Source organism: Mytilus trossulus, chromosome 10, assembly GCF_036588685.1.
Source record: "Mytilus trossulus isolate FHL-02 chromosome 10, PNRI_Mtr1.1.1.hap1, whole genome shotgun sequence".
Classification (NCBI taxonomy): Eukaryota; Metazoa; Mollusca; class Bivalvia; order Mytilida; family Mytilidae; genus Mytilus; species Mytilus trossulus.
The window spans coordinates 27,847,607-27,868,815 of NC_086382.1; the positions used below are offsets into that span (position 1 = coordinate 27,847,607).

Consider the following 21,209-nt stretch of genomic DNA (forward strand, 5'->3'; position numbering starts at 1 on the left):
TCTAAGTTGTGTCATGGGTACAATTATTTGTCTGTTTGTCTTTTTCATTTTTAGCCATGGCGTTGTCAGTTTATTTACGACCTATGAGTTTGAATGTCCCTTTGGTACCTTTTGCCCCTCTTTTAAAAGTTTATAGATAGTAATGTAAAACATTTCAGGATATTAAGGAAATCCTCAATCTATAGGTAATTTTTTTACAATTAAAGACAACAATAAATAACTTATTATTTTATTCAACTATAACAAGTGTGTTGTTGTTTTTGAACCACAACATAATAAAATACAACATGTGATTTACATCTGACCATGTCGAAGATAACCATATATAAATGTGACCAGTTGAATATTTATAAATAAATACACACATATAAATGTGAACTGGTATACATTTATCAATTTAAATTGCCATCTTATAATTGAAGGCCAGGTCTGATATGCATAAAACTACTAACGTTAAGATTTATTCTGAACAAACACTTACAGATTTCCTACATTGGATATCTTAACTTAAATGGTTTAAAGCATATCAGCCCTGATCTACGATTGTCTACAGGTATTTAATCATGTATATAATATAATAAAACCAATATACTGTGCATTAGCACTGGAGCACAATATTCTGTCTGGAACAATAATATCAATGTCAAAGATAGACCACTTTAAATATTTGTTTGTTCAACAAACCTAAACATGCATTTTTTCATAGAACAGGCATAAAAACAAGATAAGATAATTCTGCACCATATATTACATAAATATTAACTCTCTTTCCTTTCTAATTTTTATTCTTCATAAAAATCATGGAGGTGTTTTAAATGGTAATGTTAAAGTGAATTATTTGTCATAATTCTATGCTTAAATATGTGCTTTTAACAATGCTTTAAACACTGATAACACTACAGAAAGAAGCATTCAATATTAAAATCAATCTTAGACATTATGTATATGCTTCTACAATATTCTGCCAACTTCATATTTTAAAGAAATAGATAATTCAAACTAATGTAAATATAAAATATATATACACAGAATGTATTTTTAAGGTTTAACATCATTTATAACTGTACATTATTAATTTGCCTCATCACACCTGTTTGTTTCTGTACTATCTGAACTGTTCATTTAGTTGTCAGGTTGTTATTACAACTTAAAACTTCAGGAGTATCGGAATTGTTCAATTCTCGTCATGTTGTTGTTACAACTAAAAACTTCAGAAGTATTGGAATTGTTCAATTCTCGTCATGTTGTTGTTACAACTAAAAACTTCAGAAGTATTGGAATTGTTCAATTCTCATCATGTTGTTGTTACAACTAAAAACTTCAGAAGTATTGGAATTGTTAAATTCTCGTCATGTTGTTGTTACAACTAAAAACTTCAGAAGTATCTGAATTTTTCAATTAGTCGTCGGTACAACTAAAAACTTCAGAAGTATTGGAATTGTTCAATTAGTTGTCGGTACAACTAAAATCTTCAGAAGTATCTGAATTGTTCAATTAGTCGTCATTTCAAGGACAAACTTCAGAAGTATCTTGATTGTTCAATTAGTTGTCATGTTATAACCTCTGAATTGTTGCGGCTGATTTTCCTCTGATGTCTGACTATGTGTATAATTATTTCCAACAGCCATCATGGGCATTTTGGATGGATGATTACCAGACTTGTGACCTTTACCATGCTTGGCGAACTCTTCATGTAAAGGCTTTGGTATAGATGCAGCTGGAAAACAGAATAATACATAAAAAGAAGCTCTTCCATAAGTCATACAATACTTAGTTAAAATATGTTTTTTTGTTGAAGATGTACAATATTTCGTTAAGTTTATATATGCTCTTTGGTTGAAGGATGTACAATATTTCTTTAAGTTTATATATGCTCTTTTGTTGAAGGATGTACAATATTTCTTTAAGTTTATATATGCTCTTTGGTTGAAGGATGTACAATATTTCTTTAAGTTTATATATGCTCTTTTGTTGAAGGATGTACAATATTTCTTTAAGTTTATATATGCTCTTTTGTTGAAGGTCGTACAACATGTTGTTTACATATGCTTTTTTTTTTTTTTTTGTTGAAGGTTGTACACTATTTTGTTTATATATGCTTTTTTGTTGAAAGTCATACAATATTTTGTTTATAATATATATATGCTTTTTTGTTGAAAGTCGTACAATATAGTTGTAACTTCAATGTTAATTGGTATCTGGTGGAGAGTTATTTCATTGGCATCCATACCACATCTTCTTATTTTTCTTTATCAGAAATTATTCATATTTTGTTTACTGGTCATTATATGTGCATCATTTTATATCTTGGAAATATTTGAACTTCTGCAAGAAGAGTCGCCATTTTGAAATTGAAAATCAAGAATTCAAGCTTAAACTTAGGGGTTACACAAAGAATTAAAATTTGATAACAAAGTTCCAATTAAACTGTACATGAAATGTAAAAGTTGACCTACCAGCTGAAGCTCTTAAAGCTAAGTGTTGATAGACTTGTTTCATTCGTTCTGTGTTTACTTTACTGACTTCAGCATGGTTGACCATTGGTAATGGGTAATCTTTACCAATGATACATTTAGCAGCTTTCTGGACACTTTCAGGAGCATTCCACGGCTCATAGATATATTTTGGTGGAAAAGCCTTAAGTACTGGTAAATATTTTCTGGAAAAAGAAAAAAATAAAGAATTGATGACGACTTTAAAATAATTCTGCTTCTTTTTAAATATTTCACTATGATATGACGAAGTGACAATTCAGATATTTACCATGTACTATGAAAGTACTTTTATTCCTGAGTACCAATTTTCGTAATTTAAGCAAAAGTTCTATGTTCTTGGGTTTTAGTTTGTGGTTTTTAGATACATGTTCTTTACATGGCTTTAAGTTGACAACAGTTGTTATTTTTCCTTGAATATTTAAATTTGTGGATAAAGCCATCCACAATAACAACTAAAATTGGTAACCAACAAATAAAAGTAGTTTCACTAAATAATCATGATAATTACGAAAACATAATTGATTTCTTCAACAATAACCTGAAAATAAGGAAAGTAGCCCAATAAGTAGGTATTTTTTATAATGTGTATTCCCGTGGGATATAATTGTGATACAAGATTAGCATCTAATTAGTTATTTGATTGAGAATAGATGATAATGACATGAACAAATGCAATGTGAATAGCCTGAACTAATCCATTGGCAAGGTGCTTTAACCGTACAAAATGAAGTGATAAATGAATGATTAGTTGATAATTAAAAAAAGAATAGAAATTTTGATCACATTTTACTGTAAATTCAGAAATTATTTAGTGCATTTATTATTGCGATTATGTCATTTCAAAATGCGAGTGTAAATTATTAACAGTACATGTTTAAAATAATGAATGCATACATTTTCTAATATGATAAGTTTCATTTGGTTACTGTCCTTTTATTCTTATATTTGCTACTGTACAAAGTGATACCAATGACTGGTTTGAACAGCCATCATTGAAATTAGGTATTGATTAAAGATAAGATAGATATTTGGTGTTTTATCGCCCCTTTTAAGCATTTTTATTTTTAAGGCTATTTTGTGGCGGTCAGTTTTAATTGGTGGTATTGCTTATATAATTACCTGATGAAGTCACCACTGGGATCAGCTCTTCTACCAAACCCAACAGGACAATAACAATGGAAAAATTGTTGAAAAAATGAACTACATGATAACCACATCCACGTGCCTGCATTTACACTCCAATCAGCATCTAATAATAACTCATCAAAAACCTAAAACACAAAACAAAACAGGGTTATGCTATATTGTTAATTTTAGGTTAACTGGATTGTTTAATTTTATACAAGATGAAATGGTGGACCCTCAATTGGAAATAACATGTAAAGGAAGATTAGGTTCTAAATTGAAAACAAGATTGAAGCACCAATATAAAGATAAAGCTGTTTTTTAATCATAGCAGTTTATACATGCAAAAACCATAGTTATTGTAATATATATAGATTATGGTTGGTTATCTCGACAAGATTGATTTTCAATGCAGTTGAGTTGAGATGACCAATGATAATCTGTTTATCGCTATTTTACCTATGACGACGTTGTCAATGTCATGTCAATTTTGTTAGCAACACCACATGCCTCCTTAGTTTTTTGTGATTATTTTCCATCTCAAGCGAGTAGCATGATATGAAAATTTATAACAAAAAATATCAAAGGGAAAATGTACAAAATAGCAATAAAAAAGATTATCATAAAAAAAAAGCTAATATAATAAGTGTAAATGAAAAGAACTATGAAACAAATTTGCATTTCAAATTTGCAGCTACGAAACAGAACTTAAAAACCTAATCAAGAAAATTAAGTTTATTAATCAGTACCTTCATGCCTTCCTCCCATGATATCCACAGGTCTCCTCTCGTCAGAAAACATGCCACAGAATGTCTTGCAAGATGATGTATCCACCCCACTTGTCTTAGCTGTGTCATTATTGCATCTATCCATGGAAAACCAGTTTTGCCCTAAAATGTTAAATAAGGTTATCGGTTAAAAGTAATCAGAATGTAGCCGACCATGTGAGGGCTGCCAAAGTCGTTCAACACTTCTATCATCATCATCAGATTTTTATTTTGCCCGTTATGTTTTTCGGTGTCTTTTTGTTGTTTTTGTGACTGCTTAAAAGCTTAAATTATTTTTGGTATTTTTTTAACTTATTTAACCTTAAAAAAATTTAAATGATTGTGTAAAAAAGATGTGTCCATTGGACTCCTGCTAACAAACAAGGTTATATGACCACTATTCCATAATATAATTTCTTAAACTAAAGTTTGAACCAGATAAGGAACTGACAAACAGAGGGAGTCTAAAGTACCAACACACAGAGCAGAAAACAATAAGTCCCTCTACTATTTATGTGTCATGTGAAAGTATGAGGAGTCAACAGATCATTTTTAAGTCTAAGGATGTACTTAGGTGAAATTCAAAAAATTAAGAACTTAAAATTGATGCTTTTGGAAATATTACCCAGAATGCATTAGACTCTAAAACATTGAATTATGTAATATTTACCTCTGCCCATTTTGCTAAAGCTTCTGGATTTTTATCCCACGGAACCTGTACACATATAGGGTTGTCTGTCATCTGGTCAAAGTTAGGGTTATTTGTGGCAGCAGAATAAAAGAACTCTCTCCAAAGCAACTGACCATGTAATGATAACGGGGGATCACTACTTTTCTTCACCTAGAATAAAATCATGTAATCTTAATGATTAAATTTTCTCACACTTATTGCAACTGTCTATGTATTTATAATGATGGATCACTTCTGTTTTTCACTTAAAATAAAATCGTGTTTATACATGTATATATCTTAATGGTCAAATTTTCTCATATTTATTGAAAAGTATTCAGGATAACACATATACAATAATATTTTGAGCTGATCTGAGATGAAAATAGGTATATCAAATTCTGTATATACATACACAATACATTAATTATTCATGGTGTGTTGATTTTATCAAGGGGGTCTCATTGGGGGGTTCCCATCCCGGATCCCGCTTACCGTTTTGTCCGATTCCCGTATCCCGCTTACACTATGTAAGCAACCAATTCTCATTTTTTTGTCATTTCCCGGGTCCCCCAAGGCCTCATTTCCTGTTTTCACGACACAATAATATGGCTTTCACGTGTCATGCTTACAAAAAATCGGCAATCCCACCTCACGCTTAGACCCCAATGAGACCCACTATCAACAGTGGAAATGACTCATTTGCTTCACTGATTAAAATTGAATTCGATGCTGATTTTTTTATAAAGATCAAGGTGTAACTTAAATTGAACTTTTTCCATGTACTGTGCATTATTATTCGTTAGATACCAATTTTCGTGGTTTTCGGGGGGTACAAATGAACCACCAATTAAAATGTTCAACGAATTACACATTTTCTATAGGATATGTATGCAGTGATTACTATAACCACGAAATCAAATACCCAGGAAAATGCAAGTATTCTTCAATCCACGAAAATTGATACCCACAAAAATAAATGAATCCACAGTATCTGGTCTATAGTTTCATGAGTTTCTATTCCAAACTTCATTTTTCTTCCTGATATATGCTGGAAACACTAGGATGTTTGATCTGGTGAAGTACTAACCACATCTTTCACAACTGATGAACATAAAACTATTTCGAAACATGGTTGTTACATTCATAAACATGAAATTATCATAAAAAGTTTATAATCAACATGGTCTTATCTACAAACATAAACAGAGTATTCTGATGTATGAATGTGCAGTCTTCACTCTAAGCCAATAGCCCAGCTGCCTGGTCTTTTGAATTGTCTATAGGAATTTCTTCTACATACAATTGGAATATGTACAATATTTTACCAAAACAATAGCATTGGGTTTATGGCGGCAAATATTACTGTTGAGATTGCATGTGTTTATATAGTGTGTTATAATTACCTTTCTAAACAATTCCCTCAGCTTCCAGTAAAAAGTTCGAGAAGACAAACAACCAAACCTCAGGTAAGGACTTAGTGCTGTCTGGCTGGGAAACAGTGACTGTGTGGTCATTTTTGGCTTCTCAAAACTGGCAACCCATGCCTACAATAATATCCATTTATTGATATAAAGCAATATATAAGGAGTTGATCTTTGAATTGAGGTTCAAATTCAGATAATGACAAGCAAAATAAATGAAGTTTTCATTACATTTCTTTTAAATTTACACTTCAACAAATTTTTAGTGTTAATTATTAACACTCAAAATTTGTTGAAGTGTAAATAGAGTGCTAATAGATTACTTGTAAGAAAATTAAATCAATAACAAATTACAACATCCAATTATATTACAAAGCAGCTGTCATGTGATAAATGGGTTATTAAATTCATGACATTTATGTAAAGTATCAAATTGGGTTATGTAAGGGATAATAAATCAAAACATATAGGGAAGAGGGTACCCAGGGTAGGTACTTGTCAAAGATAAAACCAATTTACGAAATTACACTTTTATCACTGTTTCTAAAATAAGAAGTATATGACAGCAAATCATCGCTGAAATTTAGAAAGGCTTTCTCTGGGTCCTTATGTATGTTTTTTATGGAATAGCCTCTTTCTCATATACTGTGTGGGATATCAAATCTTTATTTTATAACTCCTCATCAAAACATTTACATCATTAAGCTTACCTTTCTCTCCAAATGTCTCTCTAATCTGGCTAATGCTTCTGTTTCACCACCTCTGAAGATTGTTGGTCCAAGACCTTCTGTGTCAAAACCTACAGAAAAATATTCATGTTTAGGAAAGGTTTTTGGACAATAGTTAAAAAAAAAAAAATAGTTGAGAAATGTCTTTTTCAGAAACTGTTTAATTTTAATTTTTTTTCACATTCACAGTGATAAATTATGTACCCATATACATGCCTTTTTTACTTGTTTTTGCAAATTTTTTATTTTTATTTCAAAATAAGGTGTATTTTCTTATATTGTGCTTTATTTGATTAGAATGTTTGTTAACAGTAGAGCAACATTCATGGAATTGTTTTAAACGGTAAGTTACATTTTAACTTTTAATAAAGTGATTCTTCTTGAAAACTTGCAATTCAGAAATAATTGCATGCAGTTATTATTGTGATTGCTGTATAATACATATAAATGTTAACTGGAATTTCATTGTAATTTGCAAACAATTCTCAACTCATGGTGCATCTTTTTCAACTACTTCCAAGAACAAATATGTGCTACTTTTCCCCATAAATCATAATATGCCTGAACATTATATCGTTTATTGGTAAAGAAAGAAAGTTTATAACTACATTCTGTGGATTCATTATTTCCGTGGGATTCATGGGTACAGGTGAACCCCAAATTTAAATGTTCAACCAATTATAAATTTTCTATAGTTTTGGTATATATGCAGATATCGAAAAAAACAGGAAATTAAATATCAATGAAAATGTAAGTTCTTTTCAATGCACGAAAAATATTACCCTCGAAAATAATTAGTCCACAGTATCATATTGGTATACAAATATAAGTATACAAACCTAGTTCTTCAAGTGATGGTACACCAAACTTGTCGTCATGGTCTTCTGAAATAGGTGTTTTGGTATGGCCAATGAATTGTCTAGTGATAGTGTCTTCTGGCTGTTTGGGTGGGTCCATCTTTGATAGAATTGCCTGGAATCGTTTGTATGTGAGAGGAGGTACACCATTATTATAGCCTATTATCCTAAAAGTAAAATAAGATTTTGAATTATATGCAAAAAGGACAGACACGTTTGTAAAGGGGCATAACTGTAGAACAGTTAACGTGAAGCCACTGAAATTCAGACTTGATCTGTGTTTTGTGGTAATAAGCATTTTGTATAAGTTTCATAACATTTGTTTGAGGCAAAGTAAAGGGATGGATGTACAAGGGTAAAACTTAATGCCCCTCTGCTATGACAGGTGCATAAAAAGTTTGGTACACTTAAATATATAAAATTCACAATGAAGTGCTTAGAAGAACAGATTTTTTAATATTCTTACTTTTGTAATTCATATAATGTATGTGAGGTTTTGACAATGACTTCTACACCGGCTTCTTTGGCTAAATGTCTTATAGCAGCATCCCTTTCTTTACCAAATGGTTCTGGATCCTCCTCAAAAGACAAAGTTGTAATGTTCCATTCCTTCAAAGAAATAATAAGACTACTTAAAATATATCAACACAGCTGAATTTAGTTTACTCCAGCTCTTAATCAGTCAAGGGAGTTGATTTTTAAAATCACTTTCTCAAGTGATTTTTTCAACAAAACAAGAGTTAATTCCCTTTCATTACTTTGTTAATGAGAGTTATGATCTTTTAAAGAATTTTTTTACTCAATTTCAGAAAAAAATGCCAAACACTATAATAGATGATAAATCTGAAAAGAAAAAATGATCAACTGATGTAAGATCAACAAAAAAAGAGATAATAGTCAGGAATTATATTCTCGTTTTTGTTATGTTTGAGTGACCATTGTTGAAACTGTATCGAGACCAGGTGAGCCTCTAGTTTAGCATTCAATATTAAATAAATTGCATAAATATAAATACACTATTTATTTAAAACATAGTGTTATTTAGCAATAATTCATTGTAAATGAATACCAGTGTCTTAAGAAATCTTTGAGAGAAAGGAGTGGTAAGGACCGATTTTGGCCTCAAATTTAAGGTTCATCTGACGAAAGATTTTGACCACTTTTTAATCACTTAAGTGTCTATTTCATTTGAATCAATAAGTTTATGTGAAAGATTTTAACAGATTTAGTCATTAAAAACGATCCGATTCAAGCTCAAATATGAAAAATCTACCAAATATGCCGAAAAAATGTCACTTTTCAGATGGTTTTGCAAAAAATGAAAGGGGCCTCATCCGTGTTCATCCTCAACCTTTATATATGTTATAAATTATCATAAAATACAACTAACGTTTTATTATTAAGGATGAACACGAATGCGGCCACTTTTGTTTTACACGAAAACAGTCTAAAATTTAACTAAAATGCTAGAATTGTGAAGATTTCAGTAATTTAGCATGACTTTATGGTGCTAGTACCCGATATATGTGCATTGTTATGTCAAAAACAGCCAATATTTATGTAGCAGGAGCATTCTACTGTCCAATAAATAACTAAAAGTTTACGTTTCAACAAGTTTGTAAAATTGCTATATTTTTGGGCCAAAAAGGGGTCTTAGTGGACCTACTCCTTTATGTCCTAAGACATGACTTTTAAAAACAATAAAAAGAATTGTAACACAACTGATAATTATTTGCTACATTACAAACTGTACATGTATTGTACCCATGTTCATGTACTGAAAATCCATAAATCCATTTACATGTAGTTTTATACCACATCTCTAATTAGCTATAGTTAATGAAAAGTTATATCAAGAATTTGACTGTAGAAGATTTGATTTTGAGTATTACCCGAAATATTCTAGGAAACACGTCTGTTGGTTGTCCTCTAATGACAAAAAGTCGTGAGTTCAGTTTTCTTAATGCTGCATCTAAATCCTCTAAACACTGCAGCAAAAATCTGAAAAATATAAATAATGATTTGTTATTATTGTACTACACAATTTAGAAATTCCTCTGTTAAAAAAAAAACATTGAAAAAATCTGCCCCCAAATGCTTGAAATTGATCATTACATAAATACATGTACATGTAAAAGTATGTCTGAACCAGAGACAACTCTACAAAAAATTGATCCATCGGATCACCAGCAGTGATGGTGATACATGGCTGTGTACATTCTGTACATGTATATACAACTCCTGTACATACATGTATCCTCTGCATTCACCTTTCCTGCACATTCCTTTCTTTCCATGTTTTTGAAATATTGATGATCTGTTCTTTTTTTAATGGATTGTTTATACATGTAAAATAGATAATGTAGCTTTGTAAACAGTGTGTAGGAATAAGGCGCCATGAATTAATATATAATATATATTCCTTTTGGTTCAAAGCTGCTATTTAAAGATTTTATACTCCTGAGCGGAATTTCTTTGCTTAAAACCGTAGGGTTGGCAGGTATGATATACAAATGATGAATATATCTGCTTTTAATATTTAGTTATAACATGATAGCTATATATAGCCATAGCATAGGCTTAACAAAATAAATATAATGAACAATCGTCATGATTGGATAAATTCAGAAGCCAACAGTTGACACAAGACATGCTTTTCCAGAAGAAAAGAAAATCAGTTAAAACCCTGTATTGCAGTACATTATAATAATGTGACTGAGCAGGTTTTAAGTAGGGTATGATTGCCTTACAAAACAAGCTAAATTTATCATCTAGGGATTGTTTAACATGTTTAATGTTTTGTGATGGGTTCAATTTATTATAAATGATATACTTATTCAGCTTATTTACAGTGTACAACAAGAAGACAGTGATATTACATTTTTCTTAAACTTTTATATCTCACCTCATTATGCAAACCAACATTAATACTCAGACACCATATTTTATAATTCTGAGACAACAGTCAATGGTACTTTATTATTGAAATAAGATATTTCAATGTGTCAAGTTTATTTCAATAAACATTAATAAAGAATCTAGCATTAAAAGCTACACTTGAATATTAGGGTCATCTGCATTATCATGATCATGTGCATGAGTAATATTTTTATTTTTTTTAGCAATACATGTACAATGTAAGTCTAAAATTACTTATTTAAAAAAATGCCCCGACTACAAGGGCATAAGTTTGGAACAATGATTTTACCAAAGTATGAACTGTCAAAATAGAACAAGACCTGCATTTCATTATTTTTACTTGTCTAAGTGTGGTGATATTGTAAAGTCTTATTTCCAAGACAATTAAAAGCTGAGATATATCTAGAATCCATTTTTACCATTATGCTGTATACAAGAAGTCCAAGGGCGATTATCTCTTGAATAGTTATTACTAAAATTGCTAAACTGTGTCCTAAATTTTGGGATACATGTATAATGATAAATTGGATAATTGTGTAATTAACTAAATGTAGGTAATTATCCATCTAAATTCTAAAATATTCAAGGTTGAATGGTATTTACCTCCCATGGTATTTACCGGTATATACATGTACCGCCCTGAATAATACTCTTCAAGTGGTCAATAGTGGCAAATACTGGTCAATTGAAATTTTCATGGTGGGTTTTACTAATTCATTATGTAAAAACTTTATAAAAAGCAAAATATATTTATTTTTTTATCCCCAGCAGGTTCACCTGATATAATTCAAGTGAATGAATTGGATATGTATTATTCATCTTTAACACGATATATCCCTTTAAATCTAGTTCTTATAAATTATATATATGATATATATATATATTATTGTAGACAAATTCCATAAAGTCCTTACAACCATCAAGAAACAGATCTGATTTCATATTTCATTGTACATTTTTGTATTTAAATTAATGTAAGTCCTGATTATAAAGTTCACATCCTCGTCATATGGTCTCTGGTGAAAAGTTGTCTTATTCAGTGATATTGTTTGCCTTAAATTACTGGAGAATAAAGGCTTTTTCCCCTGGAAAAGAATCCCAATTTAAAAAAAATATGGCTTAAAATTATTCCCAAAAAGACTTTTTTCCCAAACAGTGCAGTCAAACAGTAATTGTGCATCAATACAAACCGAAAATTTCAGGGAAAACACGCATTTAAACATTTCTCATGCCTAAAAATGACTGTATGTGCAGATTTGAGGGTCTATTTATGTATCATCACTGACAATAAGGGCTCTTATTTCAAATGAGGGTTTACCTCTTGCATGTCTTGAAAGGGGATCTGCAAATTGAAGTTCCAGTCAAATTCGAATTCATGGTTTATTATAAATTTCCCAATTTGATACAAATGACACATATTTTCCCAATAAAAAAGGGTAGAGGTAGTTTTGAAAAAAGCCAACAATATCACTCAGTTATTGACGATCATAGATTGTACATCTCCTTATTATACATGTATGAATACAAAAGCTATACAAATGACAATTGAGTATATAATTAAATGTCACAGAGATTCAGAATGTTACAAATTTGCTTTATTTACAATAGATCTACATTTGTAGCTAATCACTTTCCAAGTTTACATTTCCGTCAAAAACTTTAGTAACTACATGTAACATATAGCTCTTGGTTAAAGTTAACATCAGCTACATGAATGTCTTTTGGCCTTTAGAGACACTTCCTTTATATCATGTGCTAGGGTTGAAAAAAATGTGATACTATATAATATATTCATAATTGCACAAATTATTCGTCAACTTAAATTCTTATAATTGATAATCAGCTAGTTAAGAACATTACACAAAATTAAATTGGTCTATTCCCTAGAAAATGAAGCATGCAATTTTTAGAAAAAGGCTGATCTTTGAACATTATTGGAAGCCTTTTAGATTGAAAAAAGAATTGTGTAGATTCAGAATATTCTCTAAATCTGTTTTCCATGGTCATAGCTGGTGGTCTTGAATACATTTTACTATTGCAAAATACCAAAACTGTGCCTGTCAATTGATTTTTTTTCGCAACAAAACCTCTCAAACCACTGCAAATTTTTCAATTGGAAACCAAATTAAATGAACATGTAACCGTAGAGCACGGTTCTCATTACATTATTGGCTTGTCTTTACCATTCAAATCCCAAACCTCTGTATAAAAAGTCAGCCCTGTAACCAAGTGACTTAAAGAAGTACTTCCCTACATTAATGCTAATTTCCAGCTACAAGCATCTACTGAAGTGAAGAGAAGCAATAACACTATCATTTGTATGACAGGATGTTTTATATATAAATGAAATGTTTAGTGACTTTTAAAAAGCATGACAATTGTCATTCTATATATACAATGTAGTCACTATCAAATATACCATGTTGTTTTATATATACACAATGGTGTCACTATATATACAATGTATAGTATAGTATGACATTGTATATATATCACATCAACAAAATAATTTATGCCAATGATTTCAGTACCTTGAAATTGAAATTTAATGAACTACTAAACAGACAAATTAGACAGTAAAAGCTTACCTCCACTTAGCAATTCCCACTTGTGTAGATCCTGCAAACCAAGGGTCTAAAATATATACACAACGATATGTATCAGCTCCTTTTAAAGCCTCTTTTAGTGCTGGGTTGTCGTGAAGCCTAAGTCCTTTTCTAAACCAATGTAAGATCTGCTTTTTGTTATTTCTAGGCATATTATATCCAGTGTTATCGTTTTAAATTAAAATTTTAGTTTAAGATCAACTGTAAAATGTATAAGACCGTGTAAGATGAAATGTTTCTCAAGAATCTAGAATCTAAACAAACATACTGTAAACATGCTACGATCAACGTGACTTGAAATGAAATGGTGGCTGTGGCTAAGTTCTTCGTTTTGATTGGTTAGTTATTTTTAGAAACACGTTGCACTTGGCATTGAAAATTGTCAACGGCGAAAGTAAAGCAACAATTAATTTTAATGTGAAATCGATTCATCAATAGTTAGAATAACCACAGAATCTGAATAAGATGATTAAACTTTATTAGACTTATTAATAATAAAAATAAATAGAGCTTTTTGTCCAGCAATGGATCTGGAGTAATTAGGTCACATGTTTATTTTTTTAAATAGGCAGTGGCTATTTTGTCGGCTCTGATTAAAATATCTTAATCAAATCAAATCAAATATAGTTTATTTTATTTATATATTTTCTTATTAAATATTTATTTTAGTTGATTCAATCCGGCAAAATAGCCTATATCTATAAAAAATGGTTCATGATTTGACCGGTACCAGAAAGATAGTGAATTTGTTGCTGGCGCTTAAACATAGAAAAAAAAGTTATTTTGCTGGTATTTATAGATAGGTAAGCGGAATCAAAGTCAAAAAGTATTTAGTTTACACACATGCAATCTTTGACTATTATACTATTATACTAGTGTTATAGTCCTAGCTGTTCCTGAATAGTCCGAGATGCAATTCAAAATTGACATAGCTTATTATAAATTCAAAGGCAAGTTTAATTTAAACATTTTTGAATTTTGAAGCTATGCAATTGGCTTTGTTCATGTTGCTATGTTGTATAGATCTAATGTTTTATCAAATTTATGATGTAAAGAGACTTTTAATCTTCTTTCTTTTATAACAGTTAAAAAAATCTGAGGTTTTATACTTATGCATGCATGTAGCAATTTACTGACTGATTATAACCCGAGATAATTTGAACTATATGTTAAAATGTGATTTCATTGCAACAAATGGATGCCCAATAAAAATTTTTCTTGTTATAAATTCTCTGAGACTACTATAACTATGTGTTATAGTAGTCTCAGTAAATTCTTAAAAAGGGACACTAGCTGTCAAATTCATGATCACTGATTTGACTCAAATTCTCATATTTGGTTTATAACAATGTAAAACATTTATCCAAACTATCAAAAAGTCTAAAATAAACAGTTTACAGAGCATGGGGAAGATAACATATAGGTTCGTTTCGTGTGTATTTTAGTCTAGACGTCATCTGATTAACTATCGATTTCACCTCAGATGACCATATAAGCGATGTATAAATAAAGATATGAATATATTAAACCAACACGTGCAATTGGATTTTTATAGGTCTGTTTGATTTTATTTTATAGATTAAAAATAGATGTTTCTCATTGCTTTTAACCGTATAAGAATGATTTTATGTGCATCGAATTAGTAATCAAATGATTACCGTAGTTTCACTTTCATTGTTGACATTCTTTTTCTTTAAATAACCAGTACACGAACAATGCATGCGTTGTCAATCTCTAGCTAGGGGTTAAATTGAAGTTCACATGAATACGGATTTAAAGAGGTCCACTCATTCACTTGCAAGTGAATAACTAATAATCAATGTTTCTTGGTGTAATTTGACAAAATTGAACTTTTTTGGCTGCAAAAAGCGAATTGTTATTTCACTATTTTACTTTCATTATTGATTGAACAGAAAAAAATCAAACTTTAGCTTTTTTATATATCTCGTAGCTAGTGCCACTGTAACTGTTTAAATTCTGGACACTGAAATATAAGACCCTCGTGTCGATCAATTCAAATCCAAATGTGATAGATTAACATTAATATATATACGTTAAGGATAAGTGCTCATACTTATATATCTGTTAAAAGAGGGCGATACTTATATTTATACTGCACTCGTTCTATTTGAGCAGTCAAAATGCGTTGACTGTATATTTCTTTGTCATATACAGTCACTGACCTGATATCACTTTTCCTCATGAATATGTAAATAGAAATTGCCGAAATTGTTATTAATTATTCATACGACCTATTCAACCTGTTCTTGTTTCCAATGTATACAACGACGCAAACTTATTTCTTTTACAATTTTTAGAGGAAAAAAAAACCTACATTTCACTTAAATCATATTGTTTTATGCTTATTGTTGATATTCTAGTTCATTCTCAAGCAATTCCTTCACCATCAATTAAGGGTTTCATTAGGAAATGTACATTTCATTGTGTTGTATATTTCTGCTTGATATGGGGCCTTTTTATAAAAGGGAGAGTTTCCAATATTCAAATCAAATAATGAAATTAACACATTAAACAACAATTAAAAATGTTTTTTTAGATTGCAGTATAAAGACAATAATAGTGCATTGACTTGACATATCAACTATATAAGGATTCGGCACGAAACGGGGAAAATGCTCGGCATAGCCTCGCTTTCCCCGTTTCTAAGCCTCATCCTTATATCGTTGATATGTCAAGTCAATGCACTATTATTGTCTATTTCTGTTAAAAGAGGGCGATACTTACATTAACTGAAGCAGGTTATGACTTTGCTGCAACGATGGAGACATGGAAGATGGACTACATTTTCTTTTAAAATGTTCATTCTATAAATATTTGAGAGATAACCTCGTTAAACAAGGTTCTTTTGAACAACAAATAACTTTCTTTATCATATATCTTGCTGATATCAATTCTAAATGGTTATTCCCCAACAGTATAAAAAAAAATGTTGTGAAATATTTGAATGTATGCTTGTTGGTGAGAAATTCATTGCCTTAAAATGTACTTTTTGTCGAGCCTTCGACTTAAGTCGAAAAAGCGAGACTAAGCGATCCTACATTCCGTCGTCGTCGTCGTCGCCGGCGGCGGCGTCCACAAATATTCACTCTGTGGTTAAAGTTTTTGAAATTTTAATAACTTTCTTAAACTAGACTGGATTTCTACCATACTTGAACAGAAGCTTGTTTATAATCATAAGATAGTATTCAGAAGTAAATTTTGTAAAAATAAAATTCCATTTTTTCCGTATTTTACTTATAAATGGACTTAGTTTTTTTCTGCGGGGAAACATAAAATAAATTCTGTGGTTAAAGTTTTTAGAATTTTAATAACTTTCTTAAACTATCCTGGGTTTGTACAAAACTTGGACAGAAGCTTGTTTATGATCATAAGATAGTATCCAGAAGTAAATTTTGAAAAAAAAAATCCATTTTTTCCGTATTTTACATTTAAATGGACTTAGTTTTTTTCTGCAGGGAAACATAACATTCACTCTGTGGTTAAAGTTTTTAAATTTTAATAACTTTTTTAAACTATCCTGGGTTTATACCAAACTTGGACAGAAGCTTCTTACAATCATAAGATAGTATCCAGAAATAAATTTTGTAAAAAAATATATCTATTCTTTCCGTATTTTACTTTTAAATGGACTTAGTTTTTTTCTGAGGGGAAACATAACATTCACTCTGTGGTTAAAGTTTTTAGAATTTTAATAACTTTCTTAATCTATCCTGGGTTTGTACCAAACTTGGACAGAAGATCAAGAGGAATATTTTTATTGTTTTTTTTCCTCATTTTTGTTGAGCCTGCGATTTACAGCAAAAGTAGGCGAGACACTGGGTTCCGTGGAACCCTTACAATTTTTTTTAATGCATGTTTTTCTCTTACATGTGCACTGTCATTCCTACATTGTGCATGTGTTATTGCAGTTTGTTTGATTTGTTGCCATAACCATTTATTGTTAATGTGTTAGTGAAAATAAAGTTAATTCATCTTATCATTAAACGCTTATTTTTAGATCTTTTTAACACTTTCAGCTTTAGAAATAGAATTTTCTGTACACAAACATTTCGATAAATGACAGTTTGGCTAAACATTTAATGGTCAAGGATTTATGTAGTATGACTCGCATTTGAACTTGAATTCTGACTAAAAACTAATGCGTCCACTTTTAAACGATTCAGTTTTTTTTTATTAAGCCACAACAGTATAGTAGAAACCAGTGACCATACATTGAATAGACTCACAATGCTGTCTTATATCACTATGCTGTTCAGTTTTAAGTTTGTCAATTAAACAATATTAGACGTGTTTACTCTAAAACAGGCCGTTGGTAAAAGATGCAAAACGCACCTCGGGACAGAAATGGTTCAATAAAAATAATACTTGATCATGGCAACCTCACTATTAAAACCACGTTAATCTGAAGAGGACCAAAACAAGTTGAGATAGACACACGATCTTTATTTCATACCAATCGCACTTACACCTCATTGTCTTTTATATATATATATGCAAATATTTGACGTTGATATTATTTTTCCATTGTGTATATTGTATTGTATTGTTTGTATATGCCTTCAACCCCCAGGGGTTTACATGTGCATTTCATAAATAAAATAAAGATATAGTCCAGAATAATCATGACGTCTGCTGTTGATATTTTTTGATAATAGTTTACCTCCCACAATATGTCAAATAAATAAGACGTCTTTGAAGGCTAATTATTTTTTTATTTGACACCTCTCTGCGATGAGGGATCCAAAATTTGAAAATATTCCCCGGTAGCAGACGTCAGGAGTAACTGCAATAAGTTTGTAAGGAAGAGGTGAAAGCCCAAATTAAATTCCAAGACGTCATAAATATTTGGACTAACCTGAGACTATACTACAACACATGTCACGGGTGTCATTCGGTTTATCGAGAGAAATGAGCGTGAAAGAATATCTAACGGCGGTCAAGTATTGAGCGACGATCGTGAAATCTCTGGTAACGGATCGTGAAAGACATTTAAGGTGGCTAGGGCGTCTTAATTAAAACTGACAGAATTTTTTGATAACTTGTCAAGATAAAGCTTTTATCATGCTTTTTTCAAAACTGTATTAAAAAGTATGGGTCACCGGACTTTTTTTCACGCTACAGGTTGCGCAAAATTGTCAGATTTTGTATAGATTATTCATGGAAAATTAAATTTTGTGTGATAAAACGAAAACATACTATAAGAACTTTAAGATAAAATGTGAGAATATTGCTCTTATAACATGCTTTCAAATAAACAAAAGAAAAAATGGGGTCACCGAACTTGTTTTCTTGCTACATATCCAAATAGGTAAATTCATAACACTTTCTATTGTAAAATTTACTTTATCGGAGTTATCTCCCCTTATTTGGCAAAGTTTGAAAAAAAATTTAATCAAACACAAGCAAGGCGTTTTTACAAAATTACAACTGAAGTTATGTTAAAACACACAATTTTCTATATTTATATCAAAAGTCTTTTACATAATTTACATACAACTCTCAAAATTTGCACATTTCATCAAATATATAGACCAAAGATATCTGCTTATTTAAAATCCAAGATGGAGGAAGACACCCGAGCCACCTTAATGGGAATTCTAGGTCAGAATCTTTAAAAATATTGCTTAATTTTCAAAACGCGGAACAAATCCGAATAAAAAAATATGTCTGTCAAAATGGTTTAACTTCCCCAACATAACTGTGAAATAAGAAAGAGAAAATATGCAGTACTTTATGAAAAAACACAAAAGGCGCAATGCATGTATATGCAATTAATTACAAATAACACGCTTTTTGTTACTATAATGGTCATGTTTCAGTTCATCGTGGTATATTTGAAATGTAATCTTTGGTGTATCTGATAGTACAGTAACATTAAGGTATGTTCTCCTCTTAAAACCATTAATTTGTATATGAAAACCTTGAATTTGTTGAATATCAATCAAACTTGATCGTGAAAGATCAGGCAACGCATTATTTTGATCGTGAAAGATAATGCGTGACCAGACTTATTGCTAGTTATCAGAAATCAGTATTTCTTTTACCATTTGATAAACCTGAAACTGGTTAAAGCCTCTAACTTTTTTGATAAGGATGAACATTAAAGCTTTTTTTTTATTCAACGCTTTATCTCGAAAGTTAAAAAACAACAACTAAAACATCTCTAGATAAGTTTGAAAGATTCAGCTCTGAGAATCGGTCAAGTGCAATTCATGCAGACTGACACTATTTACTAATAGCCAATAATATGGATATGCAACGTTTAAACCAAAATGATATCCATCAAACAAAAAAATTACAGCAAAACAGCATCTTTCATTTTGTGCAACAGTACTTTCTTAAGTTCTGTATATACAACGCAGATGTGGATTGATTTAACTATATACTACAGACTAAAAAATACCAAATCGAAAATGCTGTAATGTCTTGTCTGCTTTACTTATGATAGTTAATGTTATGGAACGTCTATAATATCAAGGGTTTTACTAGAAGTGTCAAATGCGATTTATGCGCTTAATGTACTTTTGTCCATCTGATGAATTAAGCCTTTTCAATTCATTTTTATAGTTCGTTCTTATATTGTACTGTTATACCACTGTCCCAGGTTAGGGGAAGGTTGGGATCACAATAACGTGTCTAACCCCGCCACATTATTAATGTAAGTGCCTGTCTAAAGCCAGGAGCCTGTAATTTAGTGGTTGTTGTTTGTTTATGTGTTACATGTTTGGTATTCGTTCATTTTTTTTATACAAATAAGGCCGTTAGTTTTCTCGTTTTACATTGTCACTATGGGGGCCTGTTATAGCTGACTATGCGGTATGGGCTTTGCTCATTGTTGAAGGCCGTACGGTGACCTATAGTTGTTAATGTATGTGTCACTTTGGTCTCTTGTGGATAATTGTCTCTTTTGCATCCTACCACATTTTTTTTTTAAATTATGATTGTCAATGGTTAATAAAAAGAGTGCAAGGTCAGATGAACCATGACATACAGATCTCTACAAATATCCCGTAGACCAAATAAATGTGTTCCGATCCTTACAGTGCCTTAGAAACTGATAAATATAAAAGTTATGCTGGCCAATTAATTCGAAACATAAGGTCAAAAGTATTTGAACCCTGACCGACAGCCAGACATAGACATCTTTCTATCATTCAATATATCAAATACAATTGACGGCATTATGGTCATTTATGAAACATGCAAACAGACATGTACACCATACACGAAATACCATGGCGCTATAGCATACAGGTATATATCCAAAGGCTAGACAACATAAAACGAGCATTGCCGAATGATGCATGACAATGGGTTCAAATTTCAGGGTTTCCCCTGGGTCAATTATTTTTTTCGCCACATCTTTCGCCAAAACAATATATTTTTCGCCACTTTATTATTTTTTTCGCCAAGTAACACAAATATTTTTTTCCTTCAAATTTTCCTTTTTTTCCAGCCCCCCCCCTCCTCCCTACATAGGAAGTGGTTTTTTTACAGCAAAACGAAGCTCGTGTAAGGTGTAGTCATTACATTGGAGGGTTACTCTCATGCCAACCTTTTGAATAGATTTCTTCATAACGACAGTTTTCTTTTATAG

At 30.9% G+C, this 21,209-nt stretch overlaps 1 protein-coding gene across 1 annotated transcript; it reads right to left on the reverse strand.

Moving 5' to 3' along the window:
- Positions 1–215: 215 nt before the first annotated feature.
- Positions 216–13,920, reverse strand: LOC134687142 (cryptochrome-1-like). The gene is made up of 11 exons (XM_063547164.1): positions 13,574–13,920; positions 9,959–10,067; positions 8,533–8,675; positions 8,049–8,233; positions 7,192–7,280; positions 6,464–6,604; positions 5,058–5,228; positions 4,370–4,510; positions 3,615–3,766; positions 2,457–2,659; positions 216–1,717 (listed from the first exon to the last, which is right to left on the reverse strand). The coding sequence occupies exons 1-11, from the start codon at positions 13,741–13,743 to the stop codon at positions 1,539–1,541; spliced, it is 1,683 nt and encodes a 560-aa protein (XP_063403234.1). The 5' UTR covers positions 13,744–13,920; the 3' UTR covers positions 216–1,538.
- Positions 13,921–21,209: the final 7,289 nt, after the last annotated feature.

What these genes read in the sequence shown, in the direction of transcription:
- LOC134687142 (XM_063547164.1), bottom strand. Translation starts at nt 13,743, where the DNA reads ATGCCTAGAAATAACAAAAAGCAGATCTTACATTGGTTTAGAAAAGGA. An exon ending in GTGGGAATTGCTAAGTGGAG is followed by an intron (nt 10,068 to 13,573) that starts GTAAGCTTTTAC and finishes TATATTTTTCAG; the next exon opens with ATTTTTGCTGCAGTGTTTAG. An exon ending in ACCATCACTTGAAGAACTAG is followed by an intron (nt 7,281 to 8,048) that starts GTTTGTATACTT and finishes ATTTTTCTGTAG; the next exon opens with GTTTTGACACAGAAGGTCTT.